The sequence below is a fragment of the Amphiprion ocellaris genome, chromosome 12, assembly GCF_022539595.1.
Source record: "Amphiprion ocellaris isolate individual 3 ecotype Okinawa chromosome 12, ASM2253959v1, whole genome shotgun sequence".
Classification (NCBI taxonomy): domain Eukaryota; kingdom Metazoa; phylum Chordata; class Actinopteri; family Pomacentridae; genus Amphiprion; species Amphiprion ocellaris.
This window is the reverse complement of record NC_072777.1, coordinates 8,057,124-8,076,553: the sequence shown is the minus strand read 5'-3', so window position 1 is coordinate 8,076,553 and position 19,430 is coordinate 8,057,124. Positions and strand designations below refer to the sequence as shown.

Below are 19,430 nucleotides of genomic sequence, written 5' to 3'. Positions count from 1 at the left end.
TGTGTATGTTTAACAGAATCATCCACCCATTGATAGGCTGTGGTTGGTGAGAAATGGATTCCATATTTGATGAGAAAATTTTGTTATGTTTCATGTTTTGTAGCATAGTAACAGTTATTTTTCTATTACCGATAAAGACATGATACAATCAGCAGTGCATCTTATATTCTGAAGAAAAAGATGAGGAAAATAGCCATGCTATCAATGCGGCTGTCTTTAAAAACAACGATTTCAAAGTTTTCAGTGTTTCTAAAAACAGGAGTTTCCATTTAGTTCCATCTTAGTTTTTTCACCTCTTCTGTGTTCTGCATGAACCAACCCAGTCCTCTTTACCAGCTGAAATTGCTTTAAAAGGGTAGTTCATTTAATAAAATACTGATCTTCATTTGCCAAAAGGTGACAACAGCCCCTACGTTGTAACTGAAATGTCATGAATGCATCAAATTGACTTGATTCCATACATGGACATGATAATTAAGATTTTAACTCATAGGTTAATTGCAACAAAAAATATTTCTTTATGTTATATATAAAACTCATCCATAAATCATGATATGATTATAGTCTAAACAAGGATATTAGGCATACCAAGCAAATACAGCCTAAACATCAGGAACAATACATAACGTTACCTACTATCTACCATATTCTCACCTCAAATGTCTTGTTTTCTCCACAGCCCAAAGATATTCCGTTTACTGACAATGAGGAGTAAACAAACAGAAAGTCTTCAGAGGGAATATGCTGGGGTCTGAAAAGTTTGACTTTTGCTCCCCTAAAATTTACTCAAACCAATTAATCAATTATCAGAATAGTTGGTACTTCATTTAATAGCTGACAACTGATTAATCGTTGCATCTCTAGTATAACCTTAAATGTCTGGTCTGATTGTGCTGTAAACTGCACATTTCTTTGGCCACAATTATTCAGTTAGAAGAAAAGTTTCACAAAGACGAACCTTTGCTGTTACTACAGATATAAAGCTCTGTGTATTTGCATGTTCAGATTATTTGATCCAGATAAAACAGTTGAAGGGGATCAGTTTGGAACAGCAACAGCAGCAACAGTCATTTAATGCTGCGTTCAAATGCACTCAGACGTCATACCTGCATTCGTTGAAACTTGTAAATCGAGTTTCACTGGATGAACTTGATTAGTCGGAGCGGCCCGTAAGATTCCCAGTGTAGTCTTTAGTCTCTCCGAGATAATGTAGTCTAATTTTAACCTGTTGATTCGTAATAATTTTGGATCTGGACCTGGCCAGATGTGGTCCAGACGCATAAAAAACTGTGAAATCTCCCCGACAAGTTTGAAAGTAGGATTCAGACAGCAATAAGTGTTCATCTAAAACGTTGAACACAGTTTATGTTAAAGTGAAACTGTGGGAAATACAGAGATGGGGTCGCTCAGAGCCCTTATCTTTCCTCTTAAGTGTAGACTGTGCAGACTATTGCGCAGTTTAAAAAGAAGAGGAAGGTGAAGCGACTACTTCTAACTTTACAAAGCTCTACAACTAAAATAAACCAATCAAACCGGTAATATCGTGGCGTCGACTTTCATTATTTATTAACATTTCAACACAAACAGATGACAGAGTGAACAAAGTGTCTCGTTCATGTCACATCTGGAGTCTCTGGTTTTCTCACCTGCTGAACTCACCTGAGGTCCACTTCAACGCACCGTCCAGTTTCCTGTTAGGAGGTTGTGCTCATTTCACCTGTTTTTGTGAGACCAGGTAGACTCTCTGTGTCTCCTTTGTGCTGCTATGTAGTCCAACGGTGGAGAATGAAAATGAAAGTGTGTTGCTGTGGCGTCAGATGTTTGGCCATATTATTTACAGGTACACACACCCACACACCGACACCCACACCCACACACACACATATATGTGCGTGCGTGCGTGTGTTTGTGTGTGCGAGCGCTTTCTGCATTGTAGATTAATACTGAAGATTGATACTTATTTGTTTACAACATAATTCCATATGTAACCCCTCCAACACATTTGAAACACATTTGTGAATCCCTACAGCTTTGTTATTTCATTATACTTGACATTTACACTATCCCAAAAGAAAGTCAAAAGCTAAACTCTCATTTGCATCTGCACTTCAAAATTTTTTTTGACATTCAACTTTGGAGAGTTTACACCTTTTTTTTGTATTTGAGGGTTTATTTTACAGATAATATCCCTACACATGGATTATCATTCTGTTTGCATGAATAATACTGGGACAAATGGAACATCATAGTGTCCAGACAGTAATGAAATGCAGATTAAAGTCTGAGAAGATGGTGACTTTCACGAATTAGGCATGATTTCTCATTTAGCACCAGCGTTGCACAGATTTGTTATCTGATGACATGATACACAGTAAAGGTAGTGATGTTAACATTGACTGAAGGTGTTTCACTTTCATTTCAGGTAAATGTTGCATCCAAATGTCAAGATTCAATAGAATGAAAATATGAGTCAATCCATGTCAGAAATTACATTAAAATAAATTATGTTTTAATCTTTATATGTATGTATCAGGTGCACTTATCATTACCAGTTGCATTTATAAAGCGCCTTTATGTTTTTATTTCCACCAAATATAATTATCAGTATTACTATTATCCCTTTAATTATTTCAGTTTCTAACATAAAGTTTATTCAATTCAGTTCTTTTCTATTCAATTCAGTTCAATTCAAGATTACGTATAGCACCAATTCAGAACATATGCCATCTCATTGCACTTCACATAGACAGACAGATGTTACAAATTTTAAACAAAGAACACAACAATCCAAAGTTGCCTTTGGATTCCCCATGAGCAAGCAGTAAGCGATGGTGGGAAGGAACAACAACAACAACTTTAACGCTGACAAAAAACAAACCTCCAACAGAACCAGGCTCAGGGAAGGCGGACATCTGCCTCGACTGGTTGGGGTAAGAGTGGGGATGAGGGGGGTGGGGGATAGCAGATGGAGAGCAAGTAATACCTTCCTCTGTGAAGGACTTAAATTCCTTCATTCACACACCGGTCTTCCTGTTTCATGCTCCTGTTTCACTCACACACAAAGATAAACATTCAGGTGTAATTTATTAATAGGAGCTGGCACTGTATTAAAGGTCTGTGTTCTATACCTGTTCTTTCCCTTTCACTGCTGCTGGGAGGAGAGAAACACAGACCTGTTTCTAAAGTCTGAGTGTTATTTTGTATTCCTTAAGTTGTTTAGTCATCCTCAACGCTACAGTTAGGGAACAGTTGAATGCAAAGTATAAGGTGGGCTTTACAGGGTGATTTTTGTCAGGGACAGCTATTCCGTTTTTTCCAAACAATGGACAGGTTTTTACATGTTCTATTATCTGGAATAACTTGAAATATAGTACATATAGCTGTTCTCTAAAGGAACATGCTCCTGGACCCAATAAATGTGGGCTAAGCCCTGAATATTTACCTGTGGCTCTGCCTCTAGCCTAAACACAACCCCAACAAAATAACAAGGAAAGCACTCAGAGAGCGTGGTACTCCGCCAAGTTGCTCAGTTGTATCGTTTCTGATGGATAAAATCTTGAAAACATTTGTGGCGGTAATCAAGGCACTATAGAATGTGACCATTTAATATGGATGTACCCACAAACAAAATGACTTTGTGCTGAGCATGGGTGTGTGTTATGCATGTGTACGTTATGTACGTACACTAAATCACGTGACCTAAATATGTGCGGGCGGCAGGAATTAAGAATTAATGGGACTCAGAAACCCCCACAATTTAATCAATTGTTCCTTGTATCATTTCCGATAGATAATCCCCAATAAGTCTACAGGGGTGGATTTGTAGTATGATCGCAATCGTGATCGTTAGCAGGCAGCTGATGTAGTGTTCACTTGTTGCCGCTATCTGGCAATGATACAGAGATATTTAACAAATCGATGGATCCAGACTATAAGCCACATCACTGCCAAAATCTAATCAGGTGGTCCTTGTGTCATTTCTGACCTTCACTGAAAATTTCATCCAAATCCATTAGTCCGTTTTTGAGTAATGTTGCTATCAGACAGACAAACCAACGCCGATATACTCCGCCAAGGCTCCGCCTCCTTGGTGGAGTAATAATGCTGTAAGTGGATATTGTATTTCAAGATCGGGTATTTTGTTGAAATATGTGCAAAAAATATGTTGCCAGCATCAGCATGATACATTTATAGCATGTTTTGGCAGGTGTTTATGTTTGTCTGCAAGATACACAGACAAAACTTTACAGGTTGTAGATAAAATCAAATTGAAGGCGACGTTTGAAGATGGTTGTGATCAAATATTCACTGAGCAACATGTTGATGGCTGTGATTCTATGGTCTCTAGTATCAATAAAGTTTCTTTATTACATTGCCAGAAAATGTAATCTGGTTGCAGTTACATTTCCTTCGAAGCATACTAGCTGTTCCATTTTATTTCTAACAGCAGCTGCGGCATCCTGTCATTTTTCGGTCAGTCCATTAAAATAAAGGATGAGGGCAGGAGTGTCCACAGACATGTCAATTGCAGAATTAAAATTATGCATTAGATTAACAGGGTGAGGAGTCCCTTATTTTGAAACCAAAAAACATATGATGTCATACATTCTTTACTGATGGATGACAGAGTGACCTCACACACACAGACGTTCACAGCAGTGCAAACATAGCTGCAGCGCTGTCCTGTGTGCAGTTATAAAAAGGCCACATTGTTTGGACTGTAACTGGACTCCTGCAGGCTGCAGGATGAACTGCTCAGGACCAACACAACTATTCTTAGACCTTTTGTTGTGCTGACAGCCCTCTGCCTCTGCCATCAAGCTGACGACATGTGGAAGGTTAAACGTGAGTGTTCCCTCATTTTCACTGCATGCCGTTGTGTTTTTCACTTCAAAAAATAACTCAGTCACACATCATTACGTTTGACAGATTTAAGGTTTGTTTTAAACAGCGATCACCTGTAGAAGGGCACAAGAACCTTCAGTCTTATCATCACTGACAAGATGTTTGATTATCTTAACCTGTGGTTTACAGTCATTAATGTCTCTTTTTTCCAGACAATCATCACATTCTTTTATGTTAAAGTTAAATATGTGGATATATCGAGTTTTTTTTAATATTTAATAACATATGGAATTATGCTGTAAACAAAAAGTGTTAATCTTCAGTATTAATCTACAATGTAGAAAACAATACAAATAAATAAAAAGCACTGAATGAGAAGGTATGTCCAAATTTTTGACTGGTAGTATATAGAAAACACGAGATGAAAACGGTGATAAATGTTTAACTGTGTTTTGTCCTTATTTACAGATATTCAAACCTTTCTAACATCATTTTGATATTAAGTCAGCTGGAATAGGCTCCAGCCCCCCGACGACCCTACAGAGGAAAAAGTGATGTGTAGATATTAGATGCATTATAATATATGTTTACCGACTGGTTTTTGTTGCAGCCCCAGTTGTATTTCCTAAGGAGACAAGGTACCGGCCAATTTTAGAGGTAATCATTATGATCCAGCATGATGCAGTGTGATTTGGCATTTGATCGCTACAGTATACACCAGAAGTGAGCACACCTCTGTGCAGTGAAATGAAACGTCAGATGATTCAAAATTGTATCACCTCTTATTAAATGCATTATTTTTGAGCTGAACAGTTTGCTTTGGATCATTATCATGCTGGAATATTCCTCTTCTGACAAGCTTGTGCAGACTGGAACTCATCTTGTCAGTCTGTACATCCACAGGCATTCATGGTACCATCTATAAATGTCTACTGATTTTGTACACACAGCTCCATATCATCACACATAACCACTGCAGCGCTGATCCGATGGCTCATTCTAACCTCCTGATTACTGTTGCGACTGTGTTTCTACTGTTTTTCACTACTGACAGATCTTCCTTTATCCTTTTCCATTGCTATACCAGATTTTTCAGTTTCTCTGTCAATTCTTTTCCATGTGGAGAAAAGACACGGTTCATAGGTCCTAAACTGAACGACTTCTGGTGTTCACAGCTTATTTTATAAGTACACAAGTATAATACAAGTGTATTCAGGTTGGCTGTATTGAGTTTCTGCTTTGGGGTCTGTATTTTCTGTATAGTTTTTCTTAAATATTTGTTTTTGTTCATAAGTTAAGACTCTCTACTGTTCGACTTGGTGACAGGTAGGTGATGCAATTTGAAATCATTTTGCATCTTAATGATATTGGACAAGGGTGTATCACTTCTGTCATGTCTTGTATAACTACAAGTACATATTGTAATAGTTCATATGACAGAGTTAATACATTATTTATATTCTCTTTGAGGGAGTGTAGACTTTCTCTTATTACAAATGCACAAACCAACCACTGATCTGACTCATTGATGACCTTGCCTCAGTTGGTGACATTTAATCTGCAGAGGTCTTTATAATTATGTGAATATGAATGTGTACACTATATGCCTCTAATGAAAGAACTGTTGAATATACAACTTTAGATTGTCTTGATTTTTAATCAAAGTCTATTGTTATGGAGCTGAGGAGAGAAGACTTTGAGGAGAGCTGTTGCAGCACAGTGGTTTGAGTGGAATTTGGATTCATACAGGTTGTTGGCAGAGAGATAGGAGTAGGAATTGTGATCCAACAGCACATTAATATATTTTAGACAGAAAAGTAACATTGGAGATTGGTCTGTACTTCTTTGGGATGTCAGGATTCAGATTAGGTTTTAGGAGAGGATGTGGTTGTAGTAGTTGGGGATGTTGAAGGGGGTGTGGAGGTCAGGGAGAGGGAAGGTCGACATTGTTTCCATGATTTCCGTTCCATATCACAAAGGATCAAGGTCATTTCGATGTAAACAGCACTGCATGATGGTATAGAGGTTAGTTATACAACAACTTCTACTCTCTTCTCTAAAGACATTTTCTATATGTTCAGAGTTTGGTTCCGCCTGACCCCATGTCCCAGTTCCACCTGAGGAGAGGTTCTCCTGAGGAGGAGTTCCCTGACCTGTGCAGGAACTCTACTTGGATGGGACGGATCCTTACCCCGGCCATGTACCGCCGACAGTTTAATCGCTGCACCCAAAGTGGAGTAATCTTTGATGATGTCATCCGTCCAGGCCTTGAGGAACCAGGTGATGTCACAGTCAGGAGGATGATGATGTAAAATCAGTAATTTGATGACATTTGCTGAGTACGACTCTGCATTTAAAGACCTTTGATCATTTGATTCAGTGCTTCAGATTTGGTTGGTAGAGCCTTTGGTTTAAAGTTGGATAAATTCTCATACTTACTGTTTTATTTTAAAAACTCACACATGAAGACCAACATCACATCATCTCAGCCACACCTCCCCGCTCCCTACCCTTTTATTTGTAACCATAACAGCTGTGGTCATGGGGGCAAGCATAAAAGTGAATGTAATGTTTGTGTATGAAGGTGAATGGTCAGGTCCTGTGACTGTCGGGTGTGTTGCGGGCGATGCTCAGTCGTACATTTTGTTCTGTGACTTCTTCGACCGAGTCATCGAAGCATACCATGAACACAAGATCACCAGCCAGACGCCGGAGAGTGACTTCAATTACGACAATTTGAAGGTAGCTGCTCAGAACACTGGGTGCACGGTACCACTGTTGATTTGATAATGGAATAATCATCGTTATCAGTAAACCAAGGAACGATGTCAATGTGGTTTTAGAAAAAGAAAATAAATCATTTGCTAAACATTCACAACAGTAAAATGTTGAAATTTTCAGAAATTATCAAGTGGTATTCTAACATGAATAAAAAAGTCATAATTAGAATTCTTATTATAGTAATTTTGCATACTTTTTCCAAAGCTACAAAAACTATCTGTCAGAAAAAGGATCCACCATTAATGTGCAGCCCAAAATGTTATAACCTGTGGGCAGCTGTACTGTACAGTCGGCAATATATGAAAACACTCATGTATCCACATCCCCGGTGAAATGGCCCTTGAGAAAAAATGACCATTACTTCAGAGCAGAATGGTGTTACATTATGAAACCTCTTTATATGTCTAAACTTAGCATTTGAATGTTAAAACTTAAGCTTCAGAAACGTGCTACCAGTGGAACTGTAAGGTTTGAATGGCATAAATCATTGTGTGTGTGTTTGCACAGGGGGGTGATGACTTGGATAGGTCATTTGCTGTACGCTGTGAAATTAGTGTTGTTCGAGGTGTTGAAGACTTCTGCTTCCCAACACACTGCAGCCGAGGAGAGCGCAGACAGCTCCTCACGCTGGCCAGGAGAGGTACTGCATGTCTGTAGATCAGGATGATTGAGGCTTGTCATTTAACCTTCCACATGTCGTTAGTTTAAGGTTGGCCACCTCTAAAAAATGTGAACAGCCAAGCATTATGATTGTATCTGAGCAATGAATCTGAACTGTGCTTGTAGTGATAAGCTGTTTACCAAGAGCAGTATTCATTGAGGACCTTATATTATTGCTAGAAGTTCCCCTCAATGGAAGAAGTTTGACACCATTGCTATGGATTACATAATGTTTCATGGATGAATTTAGCCATGTTTGAGTGCTAATTTTAGGAGCAACTAGGAACTACTTTTAGCCTCAGGATGTTTCTTCAGCACAACTCCAGGTACTAAACCAGCTGACCTGTGATTCCTATTCTTTTTAGCTCTGCAGCACCTGGAGGAGGAGGAGCTGCCAGGTCAACTCTTCTTACTGGAAGAGCTGAGCCAGGAGCAGCAGAGGGAGCTGAACCTGAACCCTCCATCTTCCTCCCAGCTACGTATCGGTGTGGCCCGGGACTGGCCTGATGCCAGGGCCGTCTGGTCAGTCTAGTTTCTTGTATTGTTACAGAATGATTGAAACCGTGCAGCGACAACAACAGTGTGGTGACTAAAGTATATTTTTATTTTCAAGCAAATACAAACCCAAAGTGTGCATCAAACAACAGAACAAAACAGAAAACCAGACTGCTGGTGTTTGACTAGAGGAGTGCAGCTTCTGTCAGAGAGCCTTTGAGCACCAACATACATTCAGATCAGTAAATGAAATCTGGCCAAAGCTTTGGGCACCTGTGATGCTTTAGGAGGGAAATTAAAGTTGGACATTTCAAGCACCTGTTTTAGATTTAATTTACATTCAATTCCCCTATAATTCTTCATGCAGGGTGAGTAAAGATGGCAGCCTGATGGTCTGGGTCAACATGGAGGACCACCTCAGACTGGTGTCCACACGAGACGATGCCAACGTGGCTGAAGCCTTTAAATGCATCTGTATCAACCTACAGAAGGTCAGTGACTCTACCCTAGACCTTTTAAGGCTTGTTATCATTTATAGGTGAATAAAAGATGTTTAGGCTAGAGAGTAAGGCAAATTTAAAAAAAAATTAAACTTAATTAAATTAAGAGTTTTAGAACAGTCTGCAGTTCAGACAGTCTTAAAGTGGTCACACTGGAATTAATCAGGACAAACAAGCATAAATAAAAGATTTTATACTACTGTTTTGGGATCAGCAAAGTGTAAAAGATGTTGTCACTGAATTTATCATTATCACAGGAGATGTAATAGTTTCTTAGGCTATAAATGTCAAGTCGCATCAACCAGACACGAGTGGAGTTTTGCTGTAATGAACCAATGTTATTCCCACTGTTTCCTGCAGTGTTATACCAATAGACTGACATACCATCTAATATTAGCTCATTACATGTATATATACACTACCGTTCAAAAGTTTGGGGTCACTAAGAAATGTCCTTATTTTTGAAGGAAAATCAGGCTGTTTCAATGAAGATAACATTAAATGAATGATAAATCCAGTCTAGACATTGTTAATGTGGTAAATGACTATTCTAGCTGGAAACAGCTGATTTTTAATGGAATATCTACATAGGGATACAGAGGAACATTTCCAGCAACCATCACTCCTGTGTTCTAATGCTACATTGTGTTAGCTAATGGTGTTGAAAGGCTCATTGATGATTAGAAAACCCTTGTGCAGTTATGTTAGCACATGAATTGAAGTGTGAGTTTTCATGGAAAACATGGAACTGTCTGGGTGAGCCCAAACTTTTGAACAGTTGTGTATGCACTGGGTTATATGACGGCTAATAACATGAAACTGAAATACAGAGATGCTACATTTGACGTAATTTAGAACAAATGTGTCAATTACATACTTTGTACATCAGAGTGCTTATTTACAAATTGGAAGATGTTCCAGTCAGTACTTGTCTTAGTCACAATTTACAAAAAACAAAACAAAACTGTGAAGTGTATCCAAATATGTTTGTTTTGCAATTATTTGCCAGTATACTATCCTGTGAGTTATTGGTGCACATTAATTGGTTCAGATTTTTAGTGATTAAGAATGTAACTTGTTAATAACTGTCACAAGTGTGAACACCTGTCTGTTACTCTATTGATGAAGTCCTACAAAGTCAATCTAAACAGTTTAAAGCCCTTCAAAAAAAGTCCATGAAAAAGTTTCAGCTGAAACACAGGAAAGACTTTGATTTTCAGGATCTTGGTGTCTGACTGTCCTCATGTATCTGTGTGATCAGCTGGAGCAGTACTACAGGCAGCTCAGACACCAGTTCATCTGGAAGCAGCAGCTGGGATGGGTGATAAGCTCCCCGGCTGATGTCGGAACAGGTCTGAAGATTAGTGTGTATCTTAAACTGCAACACCTCCCCAAACACAAACGCCTACAGGACATCCTGAAGAGACTGAGGATCCGCATGGACAAAACTGGTATGTAGTATTTTCATTTTAGTCATTCAGCTTTCTCTTTAATAAAAATTTTATTGTTTTAGTTTATTTGTAGAACACGCAATTCTTCTATGGGTGCGATATCAGTGAAGTTGGTTGTATTTATTTATGTATTTCAGATCAAGACCAAACAAAGGGCCTTGACTTAAATACAGGTATCAACAACATCTGACATGCAGGTCACTTCATAACTTCATACTTTGCATTTATGCACCACACAGCTTTTAATGACAGATTTTTTGCATTCATTAAAATTGCTGTCATAGTCACGGCTCCGTTTATGGCCTCTTTAGAATTTAAATGTGTTAAGCCTGTCACATTGGCAGGCTAAATGGTAAGTCAGATATCAGATTTTGCACCACTCTACAGACTGAATGTGTCTCACAAGCACACCTCAGCATGTTAAAGCACTGACTTTACCCTACATGTACAAGGGCTCGTTCGCCAAGTGCTGCTCATGGTGGGAGTTGCTGTAGTTCTATGTATAAGGCCTTAATGATATGTTATCCATTCATCCATCCATTATCTATACACCGCTTAATGCTCATTAGGGTTGTCTGGAGTCTATCCCAGCTGACTTAGGGCAAAGGCAGGGGACACCATGGACAGGTCATCAGTCTGTCTCAGGGCTACACATAGAGACAAACAAGCACACTCACATTCACACCTACAGACAATTTAGAATCATCAATTAACCTTAGCATGTTTCTGGACTGTGGGAGGAAGCTAGAGTACCTGGAGACAATCCACCCATGCACAGGGTTAACATGCAAACTCCATGCAGAAAGATCCCAGGCCAGGCCAGGACATAAACTAGGGATCTTCTAGCAGCTAGGCAACAGCGCTAACCACCAAGCCACTGTGCAGCCCGATGATATGTTGTGATTTAAACTGAACTAAACTGAATATCTCTCCATTTAGGTGACTTAAATGCACAAGCAGAATCTGTAGGAATGTTACAGATTTCGCTGTTCAGGGATCTAGTTTCTCTTAAAGACATTGAAGCTGTTATCTGCAGTTGAGATCAAACCCATGGCCATTAGCTTACTGTACGACGTCTCCAAGAGCTACTTCTGTAATGTAAAACAAACCTTAAAGACCCCCTCCAGAGAAAACCATGTAGGTTTTTGTTTTTTGTTATCTTGTTAACACATTCATGTGATTATTTTTTAAATCTTGACACTGAGAGGGTTTCATTTGTAACAAACCCTAAATGCCAATCATTGGGTGAACTGGTGAGCTTGAGCTGCAGTGAGCAACAGAGGGGTGTCTGGAAAGTGAGTCAAGGACTTTATAGAAGCAGTGATGTAGAGCTGCACTGATTCATTTTAAGGCAAGAAGGGATTATTTTCAAGATGTAAAACTTAGAAATATTGAACTCTGATACACAGGGATGGGTTTTAGGGGTTAAAAATGGACTTTAAATATCTAAATTTTCCCTCTCCAGCTATTTTCTCTAAAAGTCAACACAAGCTACCAGCTTGCCTTTTCGTTTCCCAGAATCCCCGGTGCTGTATCGTGTGAGCAACGTGGCGACCTTTGGCCAGACCGAGGTGGCACTGACCCAGCTGATGGTGGATGGGGTCAAACTGCTCATCACCATGGAGACGAGGCTGGAGGTGAGAGGAGACATTGATGAGCTCGTTCCTACACAGAAGTAGACGTGGACGATGACTGGTTGGAGGAAGGAGAAGAACAGATGGACCGACCAATCAAATAGAAGCTTGTAACTCAGTCCATTATACAACAGATAATGAGATAATCAGTAAATTACTAAGTTATTAAGTGTATCTCTCTTTAAGTTTGTATTATAATAAAATATCTAAATTTGAATTTGATTTGTTTATATTCAACTTAATAAAATGTGATTAAGCGGTTATATTATGCTATTTTACCATTTTCTGTACACATTCAATAATAATAGTTTATTGTCTTGTAACAACATGTGATTTGTTTTTGTCTGTTGTCATTAAATTTGGGGCATCAGATGGACAGACTTCATGAATCAACATTCTACACACAGCAGGTGATGGATGATGCACAAATTAGTGATTTGTGATTTTGATCCAGCTGAACTGATTTAACTTCTCAGTCATTGCATGAACATGTAGACACGCATGTGATATATCAACAGTCACCATATTAGCTGCATCAAACACCACAGAACACCCAAGAGGTCCTGAATCCACAAACTCAGCTTCAGTTCTCCTTCTGATGAATCAAGTTTCAGTACATACATCTTTGACTAACTTGTGCACCAAAGGTTCATCAAGGACTTGTGTAGAATTTAGACCTGAGACTTCTTACACATTATTTGAGAATCATCCCTTGAGACAAGACACTTCTCAGAATCACAGTACAATAAGACTTGTTAAAATAGACAAGCTGTGTGGTTTCAAATGTGCAACTCCAAGTCTTCTCTTCACAGTTGAAACTGAGACTTCTTACTACGACCACTGTTAAGCTGTGCTTGAAGCTGTTGTTCTGTGAGCCGCCTATCACCAAGCTGTTGACTCTCAGAGACTTGTCTAACTTTGTAGGGGCTTTGGGTCTTAGAGACGTCTTAATGTCAAATTTTCCCCCAATTTCTGAATGCCTTTTGATGGTGAAGAAAACTGTACTCACTGACACTTTGACTTTCTTCACAGTTTCTCTGTAGGAAAGACCTAAATTTTAAGTTTTATGATGGTCTGTCTGTCTTTTATTGTTAATTGCCTTTTCCACACCATTTTTATGGCAACATACTACTTTCTGCAGCACAATGCTGTTCAAATAATAGTCTTGAGGATATGGTGCCACAGTGTGTTCCAACACTACTTCATGCAGACAGAGGTTGTTGTAAGTAATCAAGAAAAGTTGGAACACCTGTAGGATTTGGTAGCACCAACTTTCAAGGCTTGATCAACCTCCATTGCTGAAGAATAGTTTTAAGTTGTTAACCCATTTCTTGTTCCCGGAAAAAGGCCTTTTTATATAATTCTGAAATGTAGATTATTTTTCAGTTTTGGTTACCTTTTTTTTAAACCTCTGACAGTTCACCACTTACCTTTGTAGCATTTCAAGCTATTCATTGGATTTGAACTAGTTGAATTTCAATAAAAAACTAAAAAAATTGGGGTGTTCTAAAACTTTTGACTGGTAATGTATATACTGTAACTTTAAATGGAAATATGGTATCTTTCCTCTCTATCACATGTTCTATTATGTGAGAAAGGAACCCCTTTCTCTCTGTCATCAGACTGATTTATAGCACAACCAACACCTTCACACAAATACAATAACAAACAAACTATCAGTGGAGAAACATAATAAAGGTAATAAAACTTGTTTAATCAGTTCTGATACTTTCAGTATTTTCATTCATCATTTGAGTATATTAATAAACTGATACTCATTCCAGGAACAATTACACCATGAAGTATGATACAACTTATTAAATTTATTGTCACTTATTCTAAATGTTTTCATAACATTGCCATGTTGTTTTGGCTATGTAGTCAGTTTTGCAGTCAGATTGACTTTTGGTTGTTACAGCTGTCTCTGTACCTCCAAAACTCTGAAGCTTTTGTTGGATTTTGCTGAATACCAGTGATTTATTTTGCATTTATTAAATGACTTCATTGTTACAGAGTTCAAACTTCCTTCCAAAGCATTCAGCGTTAAAACTCTAAATTGTGTTTTCAGGAATTAGGAGCATCTAATTCTGAGAAAACTAGCACCAGCCTATAAAAGTACATTTCTAGTGTTTTTTTTAATCAATAAAAAAGAATTAATAAAAATAAAAACAAAACATACTTATAAGGTATCCAAAGACTGGAAAACTTGTTGCAGGTCCATGGAGGTAAACTGTAGACTCGATGCAGGACAGTCACTCTGCATCAGTTCTAGTGTCTGTGTATATTTGATTTGAGGACGCTGTTAAACTGCCATAACTTCAGAGTTTAAGTTTATAAAACAAGAGAGTGATATCAGAAGCTCAGTGCAGAAAGATGCAATGGAGGAGCAGCAACTTGGATCATTTTTCAGCTAAAATGATGCATTTAGTCACAGTTCTGGAGAGACATTTGGTGCAAAATTATGGAGGGGAGTTTGACGAAAATATAAAATTGTTTAAAGAATCAAATAAATAATTTGAAAAAACACAAAATCATATGATAATACAACACATCCACATACAATAGATAAAACAAGTATAAAGAGATAAAGTCAGGTACTGTTCAAGTCAACCTGCCTCACTTTGACTTTTTGTGTGGTTGGTAAAGTGTGTTTGCTGAATGACTATGTCAGATATTTGTTTTCCATATTTTGCATTTTCACCCTCATGAGAACTGCTGCTGCTTGATGCATCAATCTGTGCTCAATTCCGTTTATATAAGTACAGCATGTAAGAAACCCTGTATTTCAGTCTCTGTTCTCATGAATAAATGTAAACACTGGTTATCATGACAAAATAAATCAAGTAACCTTTGACAATGCAACTATACACTAAGTTTGAATGTATACCAATGTAATCTTGGCTGATTATATGATCATTTTTTAAATCTGAATACACCCCTTGATTACATGTAATATATGTCATAGTGTTTTAACTGGAAACCAAAGTTGTCACATCATTGACCATCAACATTTGAAGCAAGCTGTTGTGACTTCATGACACTCTCCCTCCTACGGAGAGCACAGAGACACTGAGGAATGATGAGACCAGAACCCAAATCCAGGATACAGAGGTTGAGTGAATGTGGTGTTGAAGGTGTGGAGGTGGATCAGAGAGTCTGAGGAGACTCTGTAGAAGGACAGAATGCCAGCAGGACAGTCCACATACACTGCTACTCTGTTAGAGATGTAGAAGGAGGAGATGGATGTTCTTACGTTATTGTGCAGCACAGAGTAACCATCATCAGAGCAGCTCAGACTCCAGGACTGATTATTCCATCCAAACCTGCAGTCATCACTGAGTCCTCTCCTGATTCCTCTGTAACTCACTGATATATAAACCTCTTTTTTCCATCTGACCTCCCAGTAACAGCGACCAGTCAGACCATTTCTACACTGCAGCTGCCAGTATTCAAATCTGTCTGGATGATCAGGATATGGCTGCTTCTCCACCACCATTGTCACGTCCCTGTTGTTGTCAGACAGTTTCAGGTTTCTGTTCACTGAGTTTGTGTCCAGTTCAAGTTCACAGAAATCTGATGGAGAGAAAAAGACACAACAGAGCTGCAGTTTATCAGCTGACACATCTGATGACTTTCTTCTGTTATGACTTTGTTAAATAAAAAGTTGATGTTGATACGATCTATCAGTCATCTGTGCAAAGTAATGTTTGAACAAATATGACAATTGTCCACTTTGTATTTAAAGACAAACTGACACTTTGCTGTTTTGTCATCAAACTTACACTTCTTCACACCAGGTTTTAATCTCTGCCCTCCACAATGATCCACCCTGCAGGAAGAAACACAGTCAGAATGATTTTCTATCCAACATGAGTCTTAACTACAGAGGCAGTGTTCCTCAGTTTGTCTCAGAATCCAACAAACCAGACAAAGCCACCTGGACAGTCTCACCCCGGGAACTATTCTGTGAAACCGGTACTACTGTCAGGTCCACAGCGTCAGGCTCATGACAGTGCAGTGCTCACCCCCTCCTTTCCCTGTTCCATCTCAGTGTGTGCATGTGACGCTGGAGGCGGCAGGTGTTTCCAATTCCAATCAGCGAGTGCCGGGCACCAGCAGGTGGGAGTGATCCAATCAACCACTTCCTCCAGACATATAAGCAGACTTCATTCACTACTTGATGCCGCACTGTGAATAACCAACAGTTAGGCTGAGTCGTTGTTGTGTCTAGTTCGCTGTGCTTTTGATACTGGCTATTTTTCATTTGTGCTCCCTTCCAGTCTGGACTCCTGCCTGCTTGTGCTTTCTCTGAATCCTGTACCTCAAGACTCCACTGTTTACAACCTTCTGTAATTCTGGACCCCCCACCTCCATCATCTGCGACTGTTCTCTGTGACTCCTAGTTCTAACTACCACTCCATGCGCTACACTGCCATCACTCTCTACCACCAGCCAAGAACCTGAGCCCCAACCCCTTTTCCCACACTTAAAATTGTGAGGTGCCTGACATCTGATTCAGTTGGCTTTCATTTTCCACCTCTTCCTTGGCCCATTTTGTAAGTAGCAGTCTCTGCAATCGAGTCCAAGGCATACTTGTCCACACTGTGAGAACACTATGTCCTGCCCTATTTGTCTCAGAGACCATCCAGCATCATGAAGTGCTTTAGTTCAGACCATCTTTCTCAGTGAGTTCCCTACGCTTCACCACTTTGAACAGGATTGAGGAATTTCAAACTGACTTCACGTTTTTAAACCCAAATTTGAGCCAACACGCTGGAATTCTCTGAGAAGTCAGGGATTAATCAAGAATAACATACAGTCACTAAAACGATTTTATTTCTGTTCAGGAATTCAAACAAATAACTGTAATTTAGTGTCTCAATCAAAAAAAATAATGTAATGTGCTTTACAATTTTTTTCTGCTTTGCAGTAAAACCATTAAATCTGAAAATTCATGGTTAACAACAATAATTATTTTAGCATTAAAGCACTGACATGTACTGGTGGATTAGCCATTACAGAAACATTTCAAAAATAAAAAAAGTCTGGTAAACAGCAATACTGTTAATTTAGGGCAGTGATGGAAAACACCTTACAGTAGATGGTGGTCCAAAAAATTTGTTAATCACTGTACATTTAGAGAATACAGCTTTTCCCCATCTTTTGGAGGTTGTGAAGCCATGGCACATTTGATCCTCTTGACACTACATTTCAAACAGCACCATTCTAGAGACTTACAACAATGATCACTAATGATAACACTGAAGAGAAGCTTGCATACAGAAATGTAATGTTATTCTTTTTGTATAGCAGAGCTATTTATTTGTGAAGTTTGTACATTGGATTGATTTTAATGGCATTAATTTAGTTGAAATGTTTCATACTGATGAGAATGGTATCAAAAATTAAACAAATACTAAATAATGACTTGAATTTTGAGATTTCAGGATGGCAAAAACATACTGAAGAAATCCACATTTAAAAAAAATCTTTACAAGATGAAAATGAAGGCAATACTACAAGGATATCAGGGGAAAAAGGCATCAGCAATTTTTTTTTTCAGCAGCAGGCCATGTGTAATGTGCTAAGTAAGTAATATATTCATCTACTAATTTGTCTTACCTTAAGTATATGAATATCAGTATAAAGGGATAACATTTTATTATTTGCAGAAAAGGGTAAGAAAAAAAACAAACCTTGTGGTTAGTATGCCTTAAAGAGAATGATTTTATAGTTTCTGTTTAAAAATCCATTTGAGAAAAGGTTTTTGAAAATCATTGTGTTTCCAAACACAGGCCTCCATTTCTCTGAACCAAAGTCAGAGCAGTTACTCTTCCACCATGATTATGGACATGTCAAAAGAAAAACCTGCACTATGTGAGCTCCTGTAGTCTGTTCATACCTGACAGTGTCTAGTCTCCAATGTGGATCCTCCACTGCAGCAGAAAGCAGCTTCACTCCTGAGTCTCCTGGATGATTGTAGCTCAGATCCAACTCTCTCAGATGGGAGGGATTGAAGCTCAGAGCTGAGACCAGAGAAGAACAACCTTCTTCTGTGACCAGACAACCTGACAGACTGGGACATTTATTGAAATGGTCAAGTACAAGCTGGCAACAGACACATCAGACTTAATCAGTTTAATGTTTTCCTTTGATTCTTTTGAGAAGTTCTTTAACTGTCTGCAAAAATAAAAGAATGCCTGATATTCAAAAACTGAACAAAAAAGTCACTGAAGGACACATATGGCCAGCATCTCCAGGTGTCCTAAACACACTCCAACCAAACCACAACTCCTCTAATATAATTTGGAAAATTATTTTATTATTGAAGAAAAGCACAAAACCACTGTATTCTGACCTGAGAGTTTCCAGTTCACAGTGTGGACTCTTCAGTCCAGCAGAAAGCAGCTTCACTCCTGAATCCTGCAGGTCGTTGTTACTCAGGTCCAGATCTTTCAGACTAGAGGACTGAGAGCTGAGAACTGAGGACAGAGCTTCACAGCTTCTCTCTGAGAGGTTACAGCTGCTCAGCCTGAAAAATGAATTGTACAAATTTGACAACATTGATCAGAAATAATGTGGCAGTTATTGAAACTGTTTCTTTGGGTAGTAGTTACTTACGTTTGTCTGTGTATGTATATTTTTGAATGTCAGATTTAATCGGTAAATGCATCATTGAACTGGTCTAAAATGTTTAGTCAGATTGTTAAATGTATTTTATTGTACAGTGTTTTACTGGAAACACAACAAAATACAAGTAGATTTATGCGGAAACTTCTGTTTTGATGGAACTAAAAGTTACTTGACATTAATGACTTTTTATGTATTGTAATCATCCTCTATGCTGACCCAAGAGTTTCCAGTTCACAGTGTGGACTCTTCAGTCCAGCAGAAAGCAGCTTCACTCCTGAATCCTGCAGGTCGTTGTTACTCAGGTCCAGATCTCTAAGACTAGAGGACTGAGAGCTGAGAACTGAGGACAGAGCTTCACAGCTTCTATCTGAGAGGTTACAGCTGCTCAGCCTGAGGAAGAATTAACAATGAACACAATCACAACATTTAAT

At 38.6% G+C, this 19,430-nt stretch overlaps 2 protein-coding genes across 6 annotated transcripts in view; one reads left to right on the top strand and one right to left on the bottom strand.

Annotated features, from left to right (window-relative positions):
- The window catches only part of LOC111576618 (NLR family CARD domain-containing protein 3-like), a 28,400-nt gene that overhangs the window by 2,245 nt on the left and 6,725 nt on the right, over positions 1-19,430 (bottom strand). The window contains exons 10-14 of one of the 4 annotated variants that reach the window (XM_035953806.2): positions 19,216-19,389; positions 18,725-18,898; positions 18,269-18,442; positions 16,149-16,195; positions 14,060-15,939 (exon numbers count right to left, since the gene is read on the bottom strand). In XM_035953806.2, coding sequence (XP_035809699.2) covers positions 15,416-15,939; positions 16,149-16,195; positions 18,269-18,442; positions 18,725-18,898; positions 19,216-19,389 — 1,093 coding nt within the window. In that variant the 3' untranslated portion in view covers positions 14,060-15,415. Of the gene's footprint in view, positions 1-14,059; positions 15,940-16,148; positions 16,196-18,268; positions 18,443-18,724; positions 18,899-19,215; positions 19,390-19,430 lie in introns of those variants that run through there. The other 3 variants (XM_035953807.2, XM_055016114.1, XM_055016115.1) reach the window with 3 other exon arrangements.
- zgc:172076 lies at positions 4,708-12,738 on the top strand. 2 transcript variants are annotated; one of them, XM_035953810.2, is made up of 9 exons: positions 4,708-4,845; positions 6,927-7,125; positions 7,430-7,587; positions 8,134-8,266; positions 8,652-8,808; positions 9,149-9,272; positions 10,543-10,732; positions 10,870-10,905; positions 12,251-12,738. In XM_035953810.2, the coding sequence occupies exons 2-9, from the start codon at positions 6,948-6,950 to the stop codon at positions 12,409-12,411; spliced, it is 1,137 nt and encodes a 378-aa protein (XP_035809703.2). In that variant the 5' UTR covers positions 4,708-4,845; positions 6,927-6,947; the 3' UTR covers positions 12,412-12,738. The 2 variants fall into 2 exon arrangements, with proteins under 2 accessions (XP_035809703.2, XP_023138140.2); XM_023282372.3 differs by lacking the exon at positions 10,870-10,905 and adding an exon at positions 5,456-5,502 and having other exon boundaries at positions 4,733-4,845.